This window comes from Zootoca vivipara, chromosome 10 (genome assembly GCF_965207765.1).
Source record: "Zootoca vivipara chromosome 10, rZooViv2.hap1.1, whole genome shotgun sequence".
Lineage (NCBI taxonomy): Eukaryota > Metazoa > Chordata > Lepidosauria > Squamata > Lacertidae > Zootoca > Zootoca vivipara.
The window spans coordinates 7,598,395-7,620,962 of NC_142593.1; the positions used below are offsets into that span (position 1 = coordinate 7,598,395).

General features: G+C 41.0%; 1 protein-coding gene across 2 annotated transcripts in view; it reads left to right on the forward strand.

Moving 5' to 3' along the window:
- DAPK1 (death associated protein kinase 1) overlaps positions 1 to 22,568 on the forward strand; it is a 75,248-nt gene that overhangs the window by 16,611 nt on the left and 36,069 nt on the right. For both annotated transcript variants that reach the window (XM_060280100.2, XM_035099579.3), the window contains exons 3-5: positions 10,312 to 10,533; positions 18,096 to 18,234; positions 19,062 to 19,191. In XM_060280100.2, coding sequence (XP_060136083.1) covers positions 10,312 to 10,533; positions 18,096 to 18,234; positions 19,062 to 19,191 — 491 coding nt within the window. The remainder of the gene's footprint in view (positions 1 to 10,311; positions 10,534 to 18,095; positions 18,235 to 19,061; positions 19,192 to 22,568) is intronic.

Here is a 22,568-nt window from a genome sequence, read left to right on the forward strand (position 1 = left end):
AAGAAAAAAAGGTTCTAGTACTGTACTACTATTATCTTCTTGAACCTTATTATGGTTTATGGTTCCTTTTTATTCTGCCTTCTTGCAGAGTAGTTGATGTGTCATTTACTTCTCTCCCCTCCATTTGTAACAGAATAATAATTGATGAGCTTACTTGTTCTTTTTTGTATCTGTTGTAGAACTTTTATAATTCCTTATGTTTAAATAAAAATTATTAATTTATGTGTGTATGAATTAAATCAGTTAATTAAATTAAATATATTGTTGCTGACTTGCTTCAGAGTCAAAGTTCTGTTGCTTAAAGAAAATAATGTCAAGTTTATTTTCCATTTTATGAATTTAGTTGTCTTATGTGTCTCTCATTGTAGGTGTTAATACAACAGGGTAATTGCCATGACTTCAAGCTGGAAGTCTTAAATCCTAAATAATACTTGCCTTATTTTATTTTTATGTGCTTGGTATATCCAGACTCTTGGGTTTGATATTGTTTAGGGAGTTTTATTGTCTGGGGAGGGGGTTTGTTGCCATTATTGATATTGTTTAGTTTCTTTAAAAAATCTTATGATTTATATGGAAATTTCAATTTGGTTGTGTATTTTTTGATGTTTTATTTATTGTTTGTGATTACTTTTGTAACATTTAGAATTATGTATTTTTACATGTTGTAAGCTGCATTGAGCATGGTTTGAATTATGGAAATGCAGCATACAAATAAAATTATGTATGTATGTATGTATGTATATTAAAATAAATATAGGATGATTCAGAAATTTTTCTCCTTCTTTCATGTAAGCAATACTTTTAGTAGACATTAATTTCCCTCCTATGATGGTTTATGCAAGTGTTATTCTTAGGAATATCACAACAATAATGCATTCTAATTGTACACTGATAATTTGCTTTCTGGGAAAGCCACAGTCAAATTTGCTTTCAGTCAGACTTGCTTTACATTTTTAGCTTGGCATACTGTACCTTATGATGAAAGCAAAAGTGAGACTTGCTGTGCTTTTATCTATTGCTATAGAGGCAAACAACATATAATGAGATTAGGAAATGACCTATTAGGCAAATAACCTATTTCTGCACATGAAGTCTACATGTTCATGAAGTCTAAAAGTTGCCTAAGTTTTTTATTTAGTGCATACTGGGCTGCGTGTGCCGTGACTCCTGGGAGGACTTCTTGGCAGGGCTGGCCTGAAGGAGAGGAGGAATCAGAGGAGTGCTTGGGAAGTGATCCTGGGGAGGGGCTGAGCAGGTTGTCAGGAGAAAACCCCACCCCAGAGACATTGGTCATCCCAGGTGCCAACTGTGGAGGCTCCAAATTAGCCCCTGTCTCACCTACTGCTAGCAGAGCACTTCCCATCCCATGTAGGCACCTGAGCCTAGGTTGAACAGTGAACTGGCACTATCAACCTTGCCTCCATCTTCAAGGACACAGTGCTGCTGGCTGTGGTGGTGTGAACAAACTCTGCCAACTCAGGTGCCTGCCTGCTTGCCCAGTCCTGTGGCTCAGGATCTGCATGTAAGACACTGCCTGCTTTTCAAGAAGGGAGCTCAGCGTGTGTGTTAAGTGTTGGGATAATGTCTTACCTTAACACCAAGCCATGCACTTCGAGCTTAGTATTAATCTGCTAAGTGTGCACCTTGTTACCGGATTGATATTTAGACTGTGTAGTGAATTTTGGATAAAACCTATGGTAATAACTAGGCCAAAGGTCTGAGTACTGCACCCATGAGTGAGAGCCAAGGCAGTTGTTTTTTTGTTGGACAGAAAAACCTTAAGTCTACCTTTAAGTCTACAGTCTTTATAGAAGATAAACACCTCTATCAGATTTGATAAATGTAAGTGGAACTGTGCCCAGTGCTTGCGCATTTTTCTTTCTTTCGGAGAGCTGCATTATGTGAATTGCTATGTACTGTACCTCCACACACCTTCCCTCATGGTTTTCTTGCCAGTGTCATTTTAGTTGCATGCTTAACCAATCTTTTAGTTTGTGTGGGTCTTGCCATTAAATATTTTTAATTGAAAGTGTTCTCGCTCAAATGTAAAATCTGTTGGTTTTAAATTGCACAGTGGAACTGACATTTAAAAAATAGTTGAGCACAAATTAAGAAATGGTTTTAAACATGGCATGTTCCCTCTTCTCTTGACTGTTATGCTTTAAGTATGGATGAAGCATAGCAAGATATGTACACTTAAAAAGTGCTACACTGCCCCAGAGTGTAGGAAGTCAATTGAAATTCAACATGTAGTTTACAACAGAATACCAATCTTTGGTTCGCTTCTAGGAGCTGCCCGGTCTTGAAGCACCCACAGATGATAATATGCTGAAGTTGTTACACAGACACAGGAAACGGAAAGAGGGTGTAAAAAAAGAGAACAGAGAAACTTTAACAATTTCTAGAGGCATAGCTGTAATAGTTTCCTGCAGCAAAAACAACATTTTTGTGGCATGTTAAAGACATACACACTTATTATTGAATAAACTTTTCTGGACAACAACCCACTGCCAGTGTTCAAAACTCCCATTGTTCTAGGCGCATTTTGCGACAGGGAATTTCATTAGCGCGAGCAGTTTCTGAGCTCTGGGCACAGCACTACGCCTAAGATTTCAGATTAAAACTGCACAGTGGAAGGAAATGAGGACCCTTTTCTGCCTCTCCATTTCCAGCTACTCTCTGAAGTCTGGAGAAGAGATCCTCTTAAGAATACTACGGGGGTGGGCAGCTTTGTATTCTTGCTATAAAAAGTGTGCCCAGACATTCCATTGTTGCGCCCATAACCTAGGTTTAAGGTGCTATTTAGATACTAGCTTTCACAGGACAACAGTAGTTTTGCTGTGGTTTGTAATGTATTGGTCTTATTGCCAAAGCCACAGTTAGATGGTCTAGTGTCTGGGCATAGTTAAATTATCTGTGCAATTTATACATATTTATTGAGAAATAAGTACCTGTCCATTTCCTCAAGTCAGGAAGGCTGAGATGAGAATTTTGCCTCTACTCATTTTAGGTAGAATCCACAGACTCATAAATGGAGAAGGCATTTTTGTTGGTATTTTCCTTCCCAACCCCACATCCCTTTCAAAGTATTTTTACCAATCTCCTGTAATTTCCTTCTCACATTCAACGTATACCTTATTTTGTCCCAAATGGCAAATTTCTTTCATTGCTCTTCCCTGGTCATTTTACATTCACTTCTTCCTCCTATGATAGCTCTCCTTCAATCCCCTTCCTTTCTATTATCAGTTTATTTATTGTATTATCTTCAATACCTTCTCCAGCCCTTAGAGGAGGAACATATATCTTCCATCCTCTTCCCCTCCCCCCCCCCACGAATCCCTCTGTTTCTTGGCCGTCTTCACTCTGCATGCCAAGGAGTTGCTTGGTACTGGCATTAGTCCAACAAAAAAGCTTAAGGACAACAAGCAGATGAGGAGGAACCTGGCAGGCTCTGGCACAAGGCCCACTGGTAGATCCCAGCCTACTATTTAAGAAAATATTTCTATACACTGACCATAAAATTCTGGCTTCCTAATTTCTATTTCTGACATCAGAACTGAGTTTTCTTGTGGTCATGGATTCATGTTGCTGAGTTGAATGTTTATTTGATCAACTTTGGAAATTTGATCTGCCTTGAATCTCTCTCTGTATGTGCGTTGGTGTGTTAAAGTTCCAAACAGCAGGACTTGCAAGGCTTCAGTTGCTCTTTTTTATACACTGCCTACCAGGTTACAGGTAGGTAGCCGTGTTGGTCTGGATCGAAGTAAAATAAAAAAAATTCCTTCAGTAGCACCTTAAAGACCAACTAAGTTTTTATTTTGGTATGAGCTTTCGTGTGCATGCACACTTCTTCAGGGTTAGTGTCTCTTTTGGAAGGTGTGTGAGAAAAAGTAAACAAACGAGTGTGCTCCATTTATTTATCTAGCTACGGCATTGTTTGTGTTAGCACTCCTTCTTGGTTTAAGATTAAGGTGACTTTCAATAAAAGCATCAATATAAAAAGCAAAAGCTGTAAAACAAAACAAAATTCCTACAGTTTAACAAGCCCAGTTTAACATTCACTGACTGACTCTGAGTGATTTTAGTCAGTTGCAAAATCCCTCACAGGCCCAGTGATGGTGAAAAGGTGTGCAGATTCCTTACTAGTTACAAGTAGGTAGCCGTGTTGGTCTGCCGTAGTCAAAACAAAATTAAAAAATTACTTCCGGTAGCACCGTAGAGACCAACTAAGTTTGTCGACAACTTACTTGGTCTCTAAGGTGCTACTGGAACGTTTTTTTAAAATTTAGATTCCTTACTAGATTCATTCTCACTCACACAAACACTTTCTTTCCTTCTCTTTTTCATGGGCAATAAGTTGCAGTAAAGCTTGTAGGAGTAAACCCTCGTTCCCCCCACTGGAAAAAAGCAGGTCTTGAAATTATTGTTATTATCAGATGTTACATGTTTACAGTGTGTTCTAGATTATCTAGTGTGTTCTAGATTATCAAGCTATGCAACCAGCTTGTTCTGATTAGGTAATGTTCCACAATCAGTCAATCACAATATGTACTTGTCTGAACTTTAATATAAAATGTATTGGCCAGATTATCACTAAGAATTACTGCAATATAAACAGATTAAATAGCACCAGTTGGTGTTTTACATATGCAAATGCAGTATCACCACATTAATGTTTGCAATTTGAAGTGCTTGTTTGTTTGTTTGTTCATTATTACTTGCACTTAAACCCTGCTTTCTATCACTTTCACAAGGTGGATACATTTAACATAACATTAGTTCGTAAGTGGTGTTTTTGTTTTTTAGGACAATGCTTTTAATGTTTTCATATTGGCTTTTTAGTGTGTTATAATTCATAGCCTTGGGCATCAGGCAACATTAAAATTCCAGCAAATTAATCTGGAGATTTATGGCACATCCCTTAATACTTTTACTACACCTTCCTTACATCCTGCTCAACATGAATATTCTGCAAGGATTCTTGTATTTGATTATTTTGTGCACACTCATTCCTGCAGTATCTAGAACAGCCTTTCCCAACCTTGTTCCATGTGCGGCACATAACTTCGCGTTCTTCACTTCGTGTCTCTGTAGTAGCCTATTGAGATTGAGAAGCGTGGCTCTAACTTTGATTTGTGAATTCATATGTCAGCAGCAGAAACTAGTTTGCAAACCAGCTTCAGACTGTGGTTGATGTCCTGATTTGTCTGTCCCTTACAAAGCATGATTTGTACAGTATGTTGAAATAGGTTCAAACATAACTGAGCTTATGGATTCATTGCCTGAATGTATAGGCTCCGTACAGATGTAATATTGACAATCCCTTAACCATGCTGATCCCTGCCTTCTTCCATATTAATCCTCCTTCTCTTGTAAGTGTTAGCCAGGCTTCATACCAATGCAGACTGAAGGCTACATCAGACTTCCTCAACCTGGTGCCTTCCAAATGTTATGGACTACAACTTCCATCATCCTTGACCAATGGCCATACTAGCTGATGAGGGTTGTAGTCCAAAACATCTGGAGGATGTGAGGTTGGGGAAGACAGTCTGTATACCACCTTAGTACTAACCAGAGCTTTAAATGAAGATTTAAGCTGCTTTTTGTTTTGTTTTTCAAATTCTAGTCAATGCTAATGCTGCTGGTGCCAATCTAGATGTAACACTACATCATGTTTAATGTTTGGAAGGGAGGGATGAGTTGATGCTAGAGCAGAGAAGTCAGACAGAAGGGAAGGTAGCTCACAAGCCAAGCCCGCCCCATAAAGCATGTTTAGGAAATAGGCAGTTGTGCATCTGCACTGGATCATAAAGAGGATAAAGCAGCGGTACAACCAGGGGAAGAGCCTTTACTATGGTGCTATCCCATATGTTGAATCATCTTCCCTCCAAATTAAGCCAAAATCGTTTATACTTTTCCAGCACCTCCATCAAAGCATATTTGTGTACAGAGGCTTCTGCATGTCACTTAATTTGTTCATTTTCAATTTCAGCTGCATTTATTTTGTATTTTCTTATCATTGTGTTGGGCTTTTTTGTACTCCCTTCAGACAGATGTGGGAGGCAGTGTAAACTGGTTTTAAAATATTTTCTCGTTTTGTAAATATTACTGTACTAGCGAGTGTTTTTAATAAGAGAAAATCTTGTCTATATCTCCCCGGGGGGGGGGGGGGGGGATACATTCTATGAATACATCATGAATTGACTTCCTTTCTCAACTTCCCTAAGTTCCAGCTGCCTCTGTTAATTTTTGCCTTTCACACAGTTAACAGAAAGAAAAGAAATGACAGCATGATCTGTTTTTAAGAAAACAGTGGTTTTAAATTGAAGGATTTGAAAGAAGACCCTTACCATCTTTATTGCTAAAGTTTTATTCACAGAACAATAGCATTTCCATTGTCGCTTAACAGACTAATCTCTATTTGGTCAAGACTGATCTGTGTGCAGTTGCCTGTCTTCATCGTTCCCCTCCTTATAAGAAATGAGACATAATAATTTTCCAGAGACATAAACCCAAAAATAAAGTTTAAAAAATATGCCCCGTAGTGGGCAGTGGGCAGGCATTGCACCACACCCAGCCTCCTGTCAGTAGAGTCACTGCCCCTTACTGGGAAGGGTGAAGAGGTCAGCACTGTGTGCACACAGCAGCAGAATCAGTCCGGCATCCCTGTTGCCTACACCATGCAGACCTCCTGTCCATCTCAACCCTCTCAGTAAGGGCAGTGATGTTGCTGCAAGAAAGGTTGTGTTGTGGATCCACCTCAGTGGGCAAGCAACTTCTGAATATCGTCCAGACCATGAAACACAGAACTAAATACAATCAAATCCATTTAACGGATGGGACTTCAGCTTGCTTTAAGACATATAGGCTTAAATTTTTGTTCAGTGAAATTTCTTCTGATAAACTGGTATTGTGAATTCTTATGGAATTTCTAAATTAATTACAGTGCAGGGGGTGGAAATGGTAAATACAACTTATTATAATTTCATCTAGTAGTGATAGCTTTATAAACACTCCAATGTCTGGTTCTTTTTGTCTTTTTCTATAAAGATAAGGAAGTTGGGCTGCTGTGGGAGTTATTGTTGCCCATGTTATGCTAATTAGTAATCCTTAATGTGTGTACCCTACCCATGCTAGAGAGCAACAAGAGGACTGGGACGTAAAGCCCATTTACGTAAATTTGTGAATTCCCTCTTCACCTTCTCCTTCCTCCCCACACTTTGTTTTAAGCAGCAGCTTATGATTTCCTGGACTAAATGCAAATCACAGTTTTATCTGTCGGATGATATGCTAACTGGTCAGAAAGATGGTTGAAAAAATCATTACGCATACAACACTTGTATAGGCTGATGCCAAGCACCTTGAACAGAGGAGATTTAGAGTAGCAATTATCCACCAATTCAAAGAGAATTGCAGGATCACAAGCAAATCACTGTTATTAAAAGACAGCACTTATTCTTGCAAAGTGCTTTCACTGTGATTCTCACTGTCTTCAACTGATATTCTCCCATGAGGGGAATTATATATGTTAGTTAATATTATTTAAGTAGAGTGCTGGGCAGCATTATTATTATTATTATTTAAATTATTATTTAAATTAACTCTTCAATTCTAATAAAACCTATGACACTTGGCACTATACTTTTGAAACCTGCAGAGTGTTTCCTGTATTTGCAGCACGGGCAGCTGTGACGAGGCATAGTAATGAAATGAGAGCACACTAATGTTGTAGTTAATTTTTAGCAAAATGGCTTTCAGGGTTTCTTCCCACACTTCAGCTCACAAACACCCATGGAAAGCTCTCCTATTTCAGTTTATACCTGCCTTTGTAGTAATAAAAATCCCACAAGTCTTTAATTGTATGAATCAGTAATACATATTGTTAATAGTTACAGGTAGGTAGCCGTGTTGGTCTGAGTCGAAGCAAAATAAAAAAAATTCCTTCAGTAGCACCTTAAAGACCAACTAAGTTTATATTTTGGTATGAGCTTTTGTGTGCATGCATGGTCAGCATCTGAAGAAGTGTGCATGCACACGAAAGCTCATACCAAAATATAAACTTAGTTGGTCTTTAAGGTGCTACTGAAGGAATTTTTTTTATATTGTTAATATTTCTTCATTACAAATCAAATGAACACAGGAAAATAGGCATATGCAGTAAATAATGTCAAATTTTCCATAGTATTTAGAAACATCTCCTGCTAAGTCAGGTTCAAGGTTTTTGTATTAACTCACAAAACCCGGAACAACTTAGGTCCAAAGAACTTTAGGGACCACCTGAAACCTTATTTTGCAGCTCAGTCACTGAGATCATCTACGGAATGGTTGTTCCCTGGGTTGCTGTTGCTTATGAACAAAGGAAGGTCTTAGCCACCTTTGAAATTTGTATCAACGTGTAACTGAATCACTGTACTGGTTACACTAAATTCAAATGAAATAACAGTCTTCTTTACATTGGAGTTTTGGTTATCATGGGATGCTTCCACACTGGGCATTTAATGTGGAATTACCATGCTTCATTCATTTACAGTGGGCCCACCGCGTTTGCGAGGGTTTGGTTCTAGGGGTCTGCTTGCAAAGGCAGACACGGTGTCATTTTTTGTTCATCTGAGGCTTTTCCCCATGACTGTAAATAAATGGGGCACAGAGAGCAGTGGGTTCCCCCAGTTCTCCATTATTTATTTCCCCCACCTCACTCATGTAAGGTTGCAGGTTGCAATTGCGTAAGTAAAGTGAGAGCAGGTTGCAGGCTTACTGTTCTTTTTATGGGGCATTGGGGAATCCAATGGTCAGCATCCTGTATTTTCCTTAGGATTCATCCCGTGAAGATTGGGCGCACTATCCACAGATATAGATGCCCTTAAGGGTGGTATTCAGACTCCCTCCCCCTTTCTCTCATGCGCACTCCACAGAAGGTTGGTTGAATCCTTAAAACAAATTTAGGAAGTATGCAAGAGGATTAGAGTGAGAGGATGTTCCATTGTACATCCTATATAATAATGTGCAAGTGTCTCTGCATCCAGATTCCCTGTGTCCCTGTGTCCACGCTAGTGAGCATGTGCCCCACGGACACAGGGATTGGACGCAGAGACACTTCGGAGAGGGGAGCTTGGTGCCCGCTTGGCCCGGCAGGGAGACGAGCCAGGCTGAGGCGGCGAGGCGGGCAAGAGGACCACCCCCCCCGGCTGGCCGCTCCCCTTCAATTCCCTCACAGCCAGAGCGGCCGCCTCGAGCTCCGGCCTCCTTCCTCCTCCTCCTCCTCCAGCAGCAGCAGGAGCGTGACACCTCTGGCCGGGACAATGGCGGGACTCCCACCTCCCGGCAGCTCCGGCTGCCCCTCGCGGCTCCTCCCGGGCGCGCCTCCACTGACCTCCCCGGCGGCCCACTCGGCTCGACGCCCACCGCCTCGGCCTGGGCCGCCCTCCTCCACCCACCGCCTCCTCAGCCGCCTCCCCTACGGGGAGTAGGCTCGCCGGCCCCGGGATCCACCCACCGCCGCCTCCTTTCCGCCCCTTGGCTTCCTGAGCCCCGAAACCTCTCCTTCTCCCAGCGGCGCCCATGGTGGCAGGCAACCAAGGGGCAGAAAGGAGATGACGGTGGGTGGATCCCGGGGCCGGCGACCCTACTCCCCGTAGGCCGGGCCAGGCCGGGCCGAAGAGGCGGTGCCGCGGCCCGGGCTTCTGCCAAGACATGCGCTCTAGCACCCGTTATTTTAACGGGCTTCAAGATACTACGGTAGTAGATAAATAATTGTGCTGATGGAATGAGAGACTTGGTGCTATACAGTATTGGATTCCACCTTAAAGTGTTGCTCTGTCTTGTTTAAACGTCAGGGTCTTGACTCTGGCAGTGACATATCAAAAAGGTGGTATCAGTTTGGTAGACATTAACCTTTGTTATGAGCAGCATTTCAAAGCCTATTGTAATTAGTGTTGAAATGCTTTTCTGGTGATCCCCCTCCCCCCAAAACAAAAACATTTCCCGCATTGCAGTTAGGGAGTTACTTCTTTTTAAATGAGTGGTTGTATTGGGGGGAGATCAGAGCTCATTGACTGAATCAGTAGCTAGCACCAAGTAAGCTAAATGGACCAGTGGTGTCACAAGGTATAAGCACACTTCTGTGTCCTTTTATATTTTTGTCTTTTCTTCCTTTCTTTTTTTGCAGAATTCTTTATCAGTTTTCCAATATTAACCCATTTTGCATGTGCCGATGAATTCCGAATTTTTGCCATTTCTATTCTGTGTAGCAATAGAAAATATTTTTTGTACTATACTTAATAAATACCTTTCCTACTGTCTTGTGTTTCTTAGTGGACAGTTTGCAGTAGTAAGGAAATGTCGAGAGAAGAGCACTGGAGCACAGTATGCTGCAAAATTCATCAAGAAACGAAGAACAAAATCCAGCCGCCGAGGAGTGACTCGAGAAGACATTGAACGGGAAGTAAACATATTGAAAGAAATCCAGCATCCCAATGTGATTACTCTGCACGATGTTTATGAAAGTAAAATGGATGTAATTCTTATTCTTGAACTGTAAGTAGTTTTGAAATTGCTCTTTAGGGGATGGGGCATTTTCTGAAAATCAGAATTGTATGTTTTTGGAAATGTAGCTTTCTGTCAGTTTGTGCTGGAAAAAACTGTGATACAGATCTTAATAAAAAAATCTGCAGCTTTTTGAGAGAAGCTAATGAATGGAGCTGGGAAAAGGGGAGGCGAGTACTTCAGAGAAATGTTATTGGAGTAACAATTATAACCCTGCAGGTTGAGGGTGGTAGTTCTGGGTAGTAGAATTGTGAAAAAGAATTGTGTTGCATGTGTGCACAGAGGTGAGTTAGAAAATGTATTTTGTTTTATAGCAGATCAGTGATTTGAGAGTTGAACAGTGAGAAAACAAGAAAATCAAACTGAGTGGTGAAGTGGGAATCCCTATCATTTTTACCTACATGTGGCAATTAGGTTTCTCTGCCCCCGGTTGCCAGTTTCTTGCATTTTGATTGTTGGTGGAGCAATAGGGGCCTAGCTAGTGAAAGAAGGAAACTGTCATGGACTGACTGGATGCAGAGTGTGGGGAGGGGGCACCAGCTGGGGAATCTCTAAGAAAGAGGGCTCAGAACCAGGGGATTGGTGGTGGGATGACAATGCATGGTCAGAGGGAGCAGACTGGGAGGAGGAGGTGTCAGAAGCTGAAGAGGCAACAGAGTTTAGTGAGCAGGAAGAGGATAGGGCAGAGAGCATTCCAGACTCTGGCAGGAGAGGAAAGGAGACAGAGATGAGGCAGGTTGCTGAAGAATCCAGGGCTTCTCTGCCTCCTGCTGCGGCCATCACCCCTCCTCTCTGGTCTCCCAGGACGCACAGAGAAATGAAGAGGGCATAGCGAAGGGAGACAGCAAAGGAGCCTTAGGCTGCTGGGGAAGGCACAGAGGGTGGAGCCTAAGAGAGTGGTGGGAAAGCAGGGACCTTTAGTCCTCACAAGTGTGATCACTAGGCCTGCACGGATTTGGTTTCTTTGAAAAAAGAATCCACTCACACCAGTGTTGTTGTTGTTGTTGTTTTGCTGATTTACTCCTGGCACTGGCTCCTGACAGAAACGAAGCACTGTTAAGTAAATATCTCAAATGCATGAAAAAGGAATTCATTCGGTTTGGGGAGTCGGGCTGGAAACTTGAACCATCAATTTTTCAAACTCAATCATTTAAAAATACTTACAATTTTCAATAAAGGTTAACTATCAGACATCTGTTCTGTTATTGCTGAGTATTTCCCTATAATTTTTTCCTTCTTGCTACTTAACACTGCTTAGCTGACTAGTTAGTTAGTTAGTTAGTTAGTTAGTTAGTTAGTTAGTTAGTTAACACTGCTGAGCCCCGTGGGGGCGGGGATTTCATCTAGTGTTCAATATACGTAGGATGAATCTGAAAAGGATACACATTTAACAAGAGAGTGCACTCAGTGTTTAGGGGGCAGAGGAGGCTGAATGTGGTGTGGCTTCTGTGACTGGCTCCTCCTGAGAGCAAGAGAGGAGGAGCTGCTGGCCATTGAAGCCGTGCTGCACTGGGGTCTGTGCTTGGCCCCCCTCATGACATGCGCTGAACCCCCTCAATTTTGGGCTAAAGTCGGCCCCTAAGCCAACTTTATCACTCTTTGCTTTTCTATCTTATCAAGCAAGAAAAAAAGCTATTAACTAAATGTTCAGGCCTCATTTTTCTGTGAAAAAGGATAAGTTCCCCAATAGCAAAAACAATCATGCTAAATCTCTGTTTTGTTCTGACTTACTCTCCATTTCCAATGTGGGCCATTTTAATTTTGTTAAACGCACTGGGCTTAAAATGTTCCATGGGACTATAAATATTTAGCTGGTGCCTTAATTATTTAATCAGTTCATTAATAAAGGCATGTAAGTACAATGCTACTAGCTCATTAAGGAATGATGATGCTGGTTTTTGAAGCTAATCTGTTTCGAGGTTACTGTTTAAAATCTATAATTATATCTTATGGGATGTAGCATTTAATCCCAAAGCTTGGGAAAGGGTTGTTTGCTTCTTTTGAAAAATAATTATTTTCTAGTAGTGTGTGATATATTTTTCCTCCCAGAGGATGGAAGTGTTGACTGCAAGCATCTTTTCTTACTGTTAAACACAGTGCTTGATCTTCTTGAAGACTCTCAATTAAACCTTGCAATAGAACCTATGGCAACTTCACATGCATGCTTTCTGTTGATTCCATTCTTAGGCATGCATAAAAATATAATTACCTCTTGTGATCCAGAGAGAAAGTACTGTAGATACAGCATTCTTGTGTGTTAAATACTGAGGGGTTTTATTGGGTTTGCAGCTGTTTTGCTCTGAGTATATAGGTCTCAGAAAAACCCAACTCTGCAATGGCTTCTTGTTGCTTCTACGCTAGTATTGGTTGCTGGTGCTTCTTCCATACAAGAGATTAACCAACATGTCAGAAAAAAACAATCCTCAAAGAGCTTGTTTCTGGAAAATGTTTTATGTTAAGGATGAAACTAGAACAAAAATGAAATGTTAGGTTGCTGAAACATTGGTTCTATAGTTGTTTATTCTTACAAGGATACAGCATATGCCGGTGACTAATAGTGTCGGCTGTTTGCTTAGTGTGGTTTTTGTGTTATTTTATGCTTGGGGAAGCAGTCAGTATAAACTTTCAGGTACAAATCGGAGAAATTGCATTGGAGAGGTTACTTTTCTGCTGTTGAATGAGAAAGCTGCAGGGTTCATACATGATCTGAATTTAATGTAATTATATGCTATGTTCGTTAGAAGTATTTAGAGTCTGTGGGTGGCGCTCACTATAATGTTCTGCTAATCAGAGTTCAAGAGCATGCAGTTCTTTAAGGAACTATGCAGAATTTACTCAGTAATCCCTATTAGAGAACCAGAAGGAAAATAATCAATTAGACTTGCCCTCAGCTGTTGTCATAAATATGCTGCAAATAAAATCTCCTGTGTTGAAAAAATATGGTGGCTGATGTAGGGGACAAGTTATTTCTTCAAAGGACAAGTTAATCATAAACTAATTAGCACCATTTTGTTGTGCTGCATTTCTTTTCAGAAATATTTATAGCAGATGTTCATGAAGTGAACTTCTGAAAACAGAATTTTAAGCATTCCACTGGCTTCATCTGGGTGAAATGGAGATTATTCACATTTTAATTTTATAATTTGCTTTTTAGTTCCATTAAGGTGAATAAACTGCTCAAGCTTAACTTGGTGCATGCTGTGGCATTATAATGAATCACAAAGCAGCAGTGCACTGAAATGAGGGATGTGTTAGCAGTTACCCTGCTTAGGTAAACCTCTTAGGTGTGGGCTTTCCCCCCTCATGCTTCTAGCCTTTTTGATGAAATGCCTGTTCATTTACAATGGTTTCAGCTTTCCTACATTTCACATTGAGAAGCAAAGGTTGTTTCCTACCCATGGCTACCGCTACTTCTTGCTTCCTCTTCAATACTACTCCAATCCCCTCTAATCCAACCACAGGTTATGCCCATTACTGTCTGCTTTAATTGTTCCTATTAAGTAGTTTTTCTGTAGTACCGGTATATACAGTCTTTATTGTTCACATCTCTCTGTCTCAAGAGACTATGAAGTGCGCCTCTGGGGGTGAAGGCAAACTGCTGGAGAATCACAGCGCCTGCTGTGATTGTGGAGACCGGTAGCAGCGCCTGCCTCCCATGTTGTTTTTGCTTCTTTAGCAGCACTGAAGTGACCTCTCCGGGGTGCAAGCCTGGGCAGTGTGTATGGAGGTCCTGGGTGGCCCAGACAACAAGACCCCGCACTTAGTTTCACTGATATGGTCGAAAGGGAAGCAGAACAGTACATTTGGCACCAGCTTGGCTGCAGGAGTTGCTGAAATGGGGCGTACCAGACACCATCCAATCATCTTTGGGATCCCACTCTGGATTTGTGTGGAGTTTACTCCTTAGCAGATACAGAATTTTTTTCATCCAGATTTTCTGCCAAAACCCTTCTCATAAATGAGTATAGCTGCAAGGCAGCAGAGGTTTAGGGCCAGAGTTTTCCTTTTCCTAGATGGGCTGCCTTTCCAGGTTGACGAGCCCCATCTGCCCCTCAAATCCCTCTACAGCATGTGCAGTAAACGCCTTCTTGACCGTTGGACCCACTGTTGGTCTTGACTGCTCAATCTGCCAGAGCCTTTCTTCGCATGCAGGGGAAGTCCCATAGGCTACCCTCTCCTGATTTAGCTGGCCAGTCGAAGCCGTTTCCTTGTATGTGGCCACTGTTGCATGCTCACTGCTTCTAGGAGCCAAAGGTGCAGGGTATACATTATACACCTAACATAAATAGGAGCCTTTATACAGTGCAGCTATTCATGTTAGGCGTATAATGTAGAGATTCAAAGATAATGTATCTTTGACAAAGCAAACTTCTGCAGGAGAAAATGAAAGTAGTGTGGGATATTGTCATACTAGCAAACTTTAAAATGAAATTATATTCTATAAAATTAGGGATGGGGGACCTGTGGTTCTCCAGGTGTTATTGGACTGCAACTCCCATCGGCCCCAGCCAGTATGACCAGTGCTTAGGAATGGTGAAAGTTGTAGTCCATCAACACCTGGGGGCCACAGATTTGTGAAAGGATATTCAATGAATGGCCCTAACGAGTGGAATATTCGGATTCTTGAGCTATTCAAAGTTGAGTGGAAGGCAGAGAACTGAGTTGAGTATTGGGATATGGATTGACATTTGGAGTACAGTGGTACCTCTGGTTGTGGACGGGATCTGTTCCGGAGCTCTGGTCAGATCTTGAGGTTTCTGCAACCGGAGGGACTGCTTCTGCACATCTGTGCCTGCGCATGTGGCAAAACCCGGAAAAGTACTTCCGGGTTTGCCACTTTCGCAACCCGAAGTTTACGTTACCTGAGTGTAACATAAGCCGAGGTGCTATTTTATTTGTAAGCTTGATCTGCAACCCTTTACTCCCCTTGTGTCTTCTGTCCAGTTTTAGATTAAGGTCTTCAGGGTATGATCATGTCTCTCTAGTAGCTGCTTAAAAATGATGCAGCTGTATAAGCAATAAGAATTAATAATGCTCTGTGACTGATGGTCACTCAGGACTAGTTCAGATTGCTAAGGATGGCAACACTCTGTACATCCTTGGGACACCCATATGCATGCCTGCCTTTCACATGAAATTTTCATATTGCCCTACATAAATGCAAATGTATGATCACAGCTATGCTATAAAGTAGAACTGATTGCACATAAAGGGCACGTTGCATTTATTCATATATATTAGCTGCCTCATAAAATAATTTCTCTTGCCAGCGTACAATTCATCAAATATTGTAAGCAACGTTATAAACCCAACAAAAATACAATATAGTGGACCCTCTGGAAACAGATTTAATTCATTCCGGGGAGTCTGTACTCACCCTGAAAAATCCGTAACCAGAGGTGCCACTTGTGCGCATGCGCTCGGCACGAAGAGAGCTTCTGCACATGCGTGAGTGGTGAAACAACCCAAAGATTTGCAACCCAAAGATTACATATCCAGAGAGGTACATAACTCGAGGGTCGCCTGTAAATTTAGCACTGAATCCAAACCCAGCTTAAAAGGATAAAACATATGTCAGCCATGATCGCAAAACATTTTTAACATAAAAAGAGTGAAAAAACACCTCAACCAGCCAATCTAGGACAGTGATTGCATGTGTGGTTGTATGACACTACATCTCTTCATATGAACAAGAAATCATTATGGAATTCACTGCCTTAGATAGTGAAAGATAAGGTCATTGTTGGGATTTGTGTGCCAGGTATGCTAGTGGTTTCTTGCAGGGAAGATGGAGTGTGGGGCAAACAGCAGAGGAGGGCTGTTGCCTTCACACCCTGTTATGGGACTTTCGAGATGCATCTCACCAACCCCTGGTGGACTTAATGGCACTTTATCTATGGGCTATTCTAATGCCTGCACAACACCCCAGTGGTGAGATGAAGGTACCCATGATTACCCCTGACAGTACTACAATTGGTTTAGAGCTTTAAAGTAAATAGAAATACGGGCTTGGCTGTTTCATACATACTTTGGTAGCTTCCAGATTGGCTTGCATACTATGTTCTGTATAAGGCTACTTTTGGAAGGCTGGAATAGTTCAGCTTGTTCGGAATGATGCAGCGACACTGTTATCTGGGTCTGATCACAGAGCACATATTGTGCCTCTTGAAGCTTGACTGCCTACAAGTTAGTTTGCAGGCACAATAAAAAGTAATGGTGTTAATTTTTAAAGCCACAGACAGCCTGAAACCAGGTTACTTGAGGGAAGACTGATTTCCATTCGGACCTTTCAATTTATATACTGTGCCATTATAGGTAAGGCATAGCTGCCAAGTTTTCCCTTTTCTCGCGAGGAAGCCTATTCAGCATAAGGGAAAATCCCTAAAAAAAAGGGATAACTTGGCAGCTATGAGGTAAGGTCTTTTCTATCTCTGTTTGTGGATCTCCACAAGGAAAACCATCCAGTTGGCTTCCTCTCCCTTGTCTTCTAAAGATTGATTAAGGCATCTTTCCCCCTTTGGGTTTGTTTGTTTTTTATTATTACCACTGCTGAGTTTCAGTGCCGAGTTTCTTCTTTGTTATGGGTTAGTTGCTGCTTCGAGAGCACTTGGTGAATGGGAAGGAGATATATAAATAAGTAATAAATATGATAAACAGAGTGGTGATAGACAAGGATGTTTTCATCAATGTTTCATTTTAAAATCCGCCTTTGTCGCTTAATAGTTGTTGCTGATAATGTAGATGCTGACACAAAGAAGTAACATTTGGAACAAAAAAGAAAGAACATTGCTCCGTTGTTTTCAGAGAGTGTTGCGATTCAATTTTGTATAGAACGAAAGGATGTGACGTTGAGCCAGTATACTGTTATTGTCAGCTGCTATTCATCATCACAGAAAGTGATGGATGGAAAAAGGATTGTGAATGTACACATTCATTTGTAAGAGTTTCTTGACAGATTTTACAATCAAAATATTTGAGAATTTTTTTAATGTAGTCTTTATACAGGCAAAGGGTACACAGTAATATTTAAAATAAAGTTTGCTGCAGCACTGAAAATAAAACAACGGTATGGAAATTGTTGGGAGGTGGCAGGAGTCAATGTTTATACAGTTATGGGGAAACAATGTGTGACTTTTCTGTGTTCTGCTTTAAAATCAATAGTTGCATATAATATTGTTATTCCACTCCTGCCACCGCAGACTTGCTAATACTTCCACTTCCTGTCATCCAAAACAATGTGTGAATCTCATTGATTTTCATAAATTAAAGTACAACCTATACTAATAAAGCTAGAAAAATAGTTCAGTATACCAGAACAATTCTTCAGAGGCAATCATCAATTTTCTAGGCCCCTAGAATATTTCCAAGCATGCATTGTTACATGGCAGACTGAAATAAACATTTGAATTGTAATTTTTTTTTAAAAAAAATGTGTTCAGATCCTGTGGAGGAAGCTCTTAAGAATGGATTGCCATATGCCTGTATAAAGTCCTTAAGCTAAAATAAAAAATTAAATAGGTTAAAGTCAATAACTGCTGTTCCTATTCTCACAGTGTTGCAGGAGGGGAGCTCTTTGATTTTTTAGCGGAAAAGGAGTCTCTGTCTGAAGAGGAGGCCACAGAATTTCTCAAGCAAATCCTCAATGGTGTTAACTATCTGCACTCTCTGCAAATTGCACACTTTGATCTCAAGGTATGTTGGATAGATTTTAAGTATGGGAATAGTGCATAAAGCAACCCTTAGAACTTGGATAGCATAATAAAAAAACCTCATTATTCATGTAAAAGGTAGCTATTGATAAGAGTATCATGGTGGTGGGGGAGCATGTCCCGGGGACTTCTGCACTATTTCCTAAATATTTTGTACCCCTGCCTACTAGTCTACTCACTTTGCCCGCCTGAAAGAACCTGTGCAGTCTCAGTGCCAAACCAGACTTAATGATTGATGAATGTGAGTAATTATTAACTGAAGGAAGACTATGGCTTTGAACTGGATGTGGAAAAATGAATTGAGGAGAACTTAATTAAAGACTCGCTGATTTGGGGTAGATGGGGGGGGGTTCAAATTAACTGAAGAATTTATTTTACTTAGGGTTATTTGAATGAAAAATAAATTAGTTTGCTGCTGTGAAGTTTATTTCCAAACTTGCATTTGTACTGTATATACAAATTAGCATGTGCAAATGTGTGTTTTATGGGTCTCTGCCTCAATTATTATAAGTACTTAGGAATACTCCTGATTTTGAAAAGAACAAACGGGAGTGTTGCAGCTGTTCTCTGCACAGCACCCACCATTATATTCCGATGTTTGGATATAATAAATCATCATCTGGGAACCCCATGTCAGTCAGGATTCAGTGTGAGGAACTCATGTGTTTTCACAGCCACAGAGCCACTTCCGTTGAGTGTGGTGCTTAGAGCTATGAGTTTGAGTACTTGTCAGGAAGAGATTATTTTTCCAAATTATGCCTGTGTTTTGCAACGGCTCACACACAACCAATCTTTTTTTTCCCTTCAAAGCCTGAGAACATAATGCTGCTGGATAGAAATGTACCAAAGCCTCGTATCAAGATCATTGACTTCGGCTTAGCGCATAAAATAGACTTTAGTAATGAGTTTAAGAACATTTTTGGGACGCCTGAATTTGTTGGTGAGTGTTGTACTTCCCTATTTAGCTGTTGTGGTGTGTTTGCATGACAGGGCTGAAGCGGACTGGTTCTTATAGCCGGAGCAGAATTGACCTCCATTTTCCACATGAGCTGGAAACTTCAGTCTACTTGGTCTCTCGCCTGTACTGTCTGTGCGGAGAACAGGGGCAGTGGATGGGCAAGCACAACCTATCCAGATTGCACAGCAAAATAATTTACCTAGGATGATACTGTAGTGTGTACTTCTCCCAGTTTCTCATTTGACATGCAAATAAAGGTACATACATTACAAGTTCACACACATTTTTCCAGCCCTCCTGTCCCCATATGCCCATCTTAGAAATTTGTGACAGATGGATGGCCTGACTTCAAAACCGAAAATAAGAAACAGTTCTACCCATTTGCAAATGCCTGGTAACCTGGAGCTCATTCCTGGTGCCAGATGGGAAACCTTTTATTTATTTTAAAATATTTATATCCTGCCTACTCATCAAAAGAAATATCAAGAGAGGTTTACAGGAATCTGCTGATGACACCCAGCTTTGTTTCTCTTTTATATCTGACCCAGGTGTTGGCATGGTATCAGCTGGTATCTGGAATCAGTAATGGGCTGGATGAGAGCTAACAAATAGAAGCTCAATCCCAGGCCCGTCCTAGCCATAGAGGCTAGTGGCACGGAGAACCATGGCGCCGGGCGCTGGAAGGGCGCCAAGTGAGCGCAGGGTTCCGGCGATCTGGCCAGGACTGCGCTCCACTAGCTGAGAGGCTGTGCCGCGTCTCTCTCCTTCTCCGAGGACTCCGCGCTGCGCCTCCTTCTCATTTCCCCAGCACTGGGTTCCACTCAGTCGAGCTTTGCCACCAGCGCGCGCACAGCGCCCAAGCAGCTCTTGCTGGTCCCGCGGTGCACGCGCTGGTGGTGAAGCCTGACTGAGCAGAACCCAGCGCTGGGGAAACGAGAAGGAGGCGCAGCGCGGAGTCCTCGGAGGTGGCCTCCCGCTGCTTTCACAGTCCGCTTGGCACTCCCGGGCCCTTGGAGAGGCTCTGGAGGGGGCGCTGGAGGGACCTAGCGCCAGGGCGCTGGATGGGCTTAAGACGGCCCTGCTCAATCCAGATAAGATTGTGGTGATGATGAATGATTTATCAATCCAGGGAAGTTGTATTCAGCCAATTCTGGATGGGATTGAGCTTCATGAGAATCAGGTCTCCATTCTCTGGGTTCTGCTTGTCCCTGCTTTGCTGTGGGATACTCGGGTGGCATATGTTTATTGTACCCATTCTCCAAAAACATCCAGGTTTGATGTCATGTGTTAGACATGGGGCTGCTCTGGAAGAACATCCAGAAATTACAGCTAGTTTAGAGCACTGTAGCAAGATTGAGTAAGATTCAGTAAGAGCTGTTCGACAATGGAATTTGCTGCCAAGGAGTGTGGTGGAGTCTCCTTATTTGGAGGTCTTTAAGCAGAGGCTTGACAGCCATATGTCAGGAATGCTTTGATGGTGTTTCCTGCTTGGCAGGGGGTTGGACTGGATGGTTTCTTCCAACTCTATGATTCTATGAGTCAGCACCACAAGTATACTTCAGTGGTATGGAGAACTTCACTAGTTGCTAGTTCATTGTTGAGTTCAATTCAAGGTGCTGGTTTTGGCCTTTAAAAACCTAAATGGAATCAGGGTATCTGGGAGACTCTTTTCTACCAGATAACCATCAACTAAAATCTTGGTTCCTTCGGTTTTTGAGGTTGGAAGGGTGGCTACCAGAGAGAGGTCCATTTCAGTGGTGATGCCCAAATTATGGAACACACTCTCTCTAGGTATGTTCACCTTGAACATTTATTGCAACTTCCCAGGAAAAGGTGTAAGCTTTTAATAACATCTGATCAGCATTTATGGTATCCTGGCACCCATTTTAAATGGATAATTTGAAACGCTCAAGACATTTTTGTTTAGGCACGCTTATTCAGACATGTAGATGTTGATGTCTTTAATCTTTTTTTACTCTTAATTTTAAATATATTTTAATGCTATTGTTTGTAACTGTTTTTATTGGACTTTTAATACTGCTCAGTCAGTAGAGAGCGTGAGACTCTCAATGTTGTGAGACTGAGCAAAGGATTCCTGCATTGCAGGGGATGGACTAGTTGATCCTTGTGGTCCCCTCCAACTCTACAATTCAATAATTCTATGATTTTTGTAAACCATTTGGATATTTTGCTACTATGAAGTGGTATATAAATTTTGTTAAATAAAAATAAATTTGTCCAAAGCTTTTTTTAGTATTACTGTCTGGCTGCTGCTGCTCTTTTTTGCTTATTTATTTTTTTAGTTGGTTGTATACTGGTTTAATGTTTTTATTCTAGTTGTTCTAAAGCATGTGTGGAAAATATAGGTCTCTTTAAAAATTTGCTCACATCCATTTCAGAATATGTGAAAAGGGTACAAACTGAGCTACAGGACAGTTACTGAGACTGAAGGGGAAAATATAGTAGCCTGATAGGCAATAGACAAAACCAAAGTGAAGGTAAACAAATACAGAAAAAGTGAAAGAGAACCAAATTATAAAAAGAACACAGATAAAAAACATTGTGCCGATAAAGGAGGAAAGAAACAAGACACTTGTAATTGAAAAAGAAAAGTTCAGAGACCAGCAAGCGGTTCATATTAGAAAAAAACATATAGGAATTTAAGCAAGGTGGATGAGTGTTAATGCAAAAATGGAAATTCTGTGGAAAGGAAAAGCTGTTGACAAAAGTGCGTAGATTGAATAAAAGGAATAGCTGTTAATTTAATGCACAAAAGAGCGTTCGTTTATCTCTTTGCATGTAGCAACATATAAAGCAAAGACAGTGAGAAGGAAAAAATGGATGTTTTATTTTAAGTTCCTTCCAGGCACTAAAAATAGTCCACATGAGGGAGGAAACTGTTGGGAACTAATGCAAGTTTTTAAAATAGACTCCATAATGACTTGGAAAATATGTTGAAATACGAATAACAATGTAGAACATTAGGGAAGGAAGGCAGAAGGAAGCATTGTATAAATAAACCATAGAAAGCAAAGTTGTTTCCATATCGAAATAAGAAAATGGAGAGAGCATAGAACAAGAGATGTGATAAAGGGAAAATCTTCAGGTTAACATAAAGCAAAGACGCCAGGCATTTGAATAATTGGGGAGGGGGGGGTTATTGAACAGCAGAAGGTGAAGGAATATTTCTAAAATTAACTCAAGGGAAAAAATGTCATGAAGATAATAAACATAGATAACCACACAAAAACCTTGCACACAAGACTAAAGGAGTTAAAGTGACTTATATCCCGTAAACTAAACTAGGAACAGTCAGAAAAAAATTAAAAGCAGACTTCTGGTGTTGTATGTTTCCATAT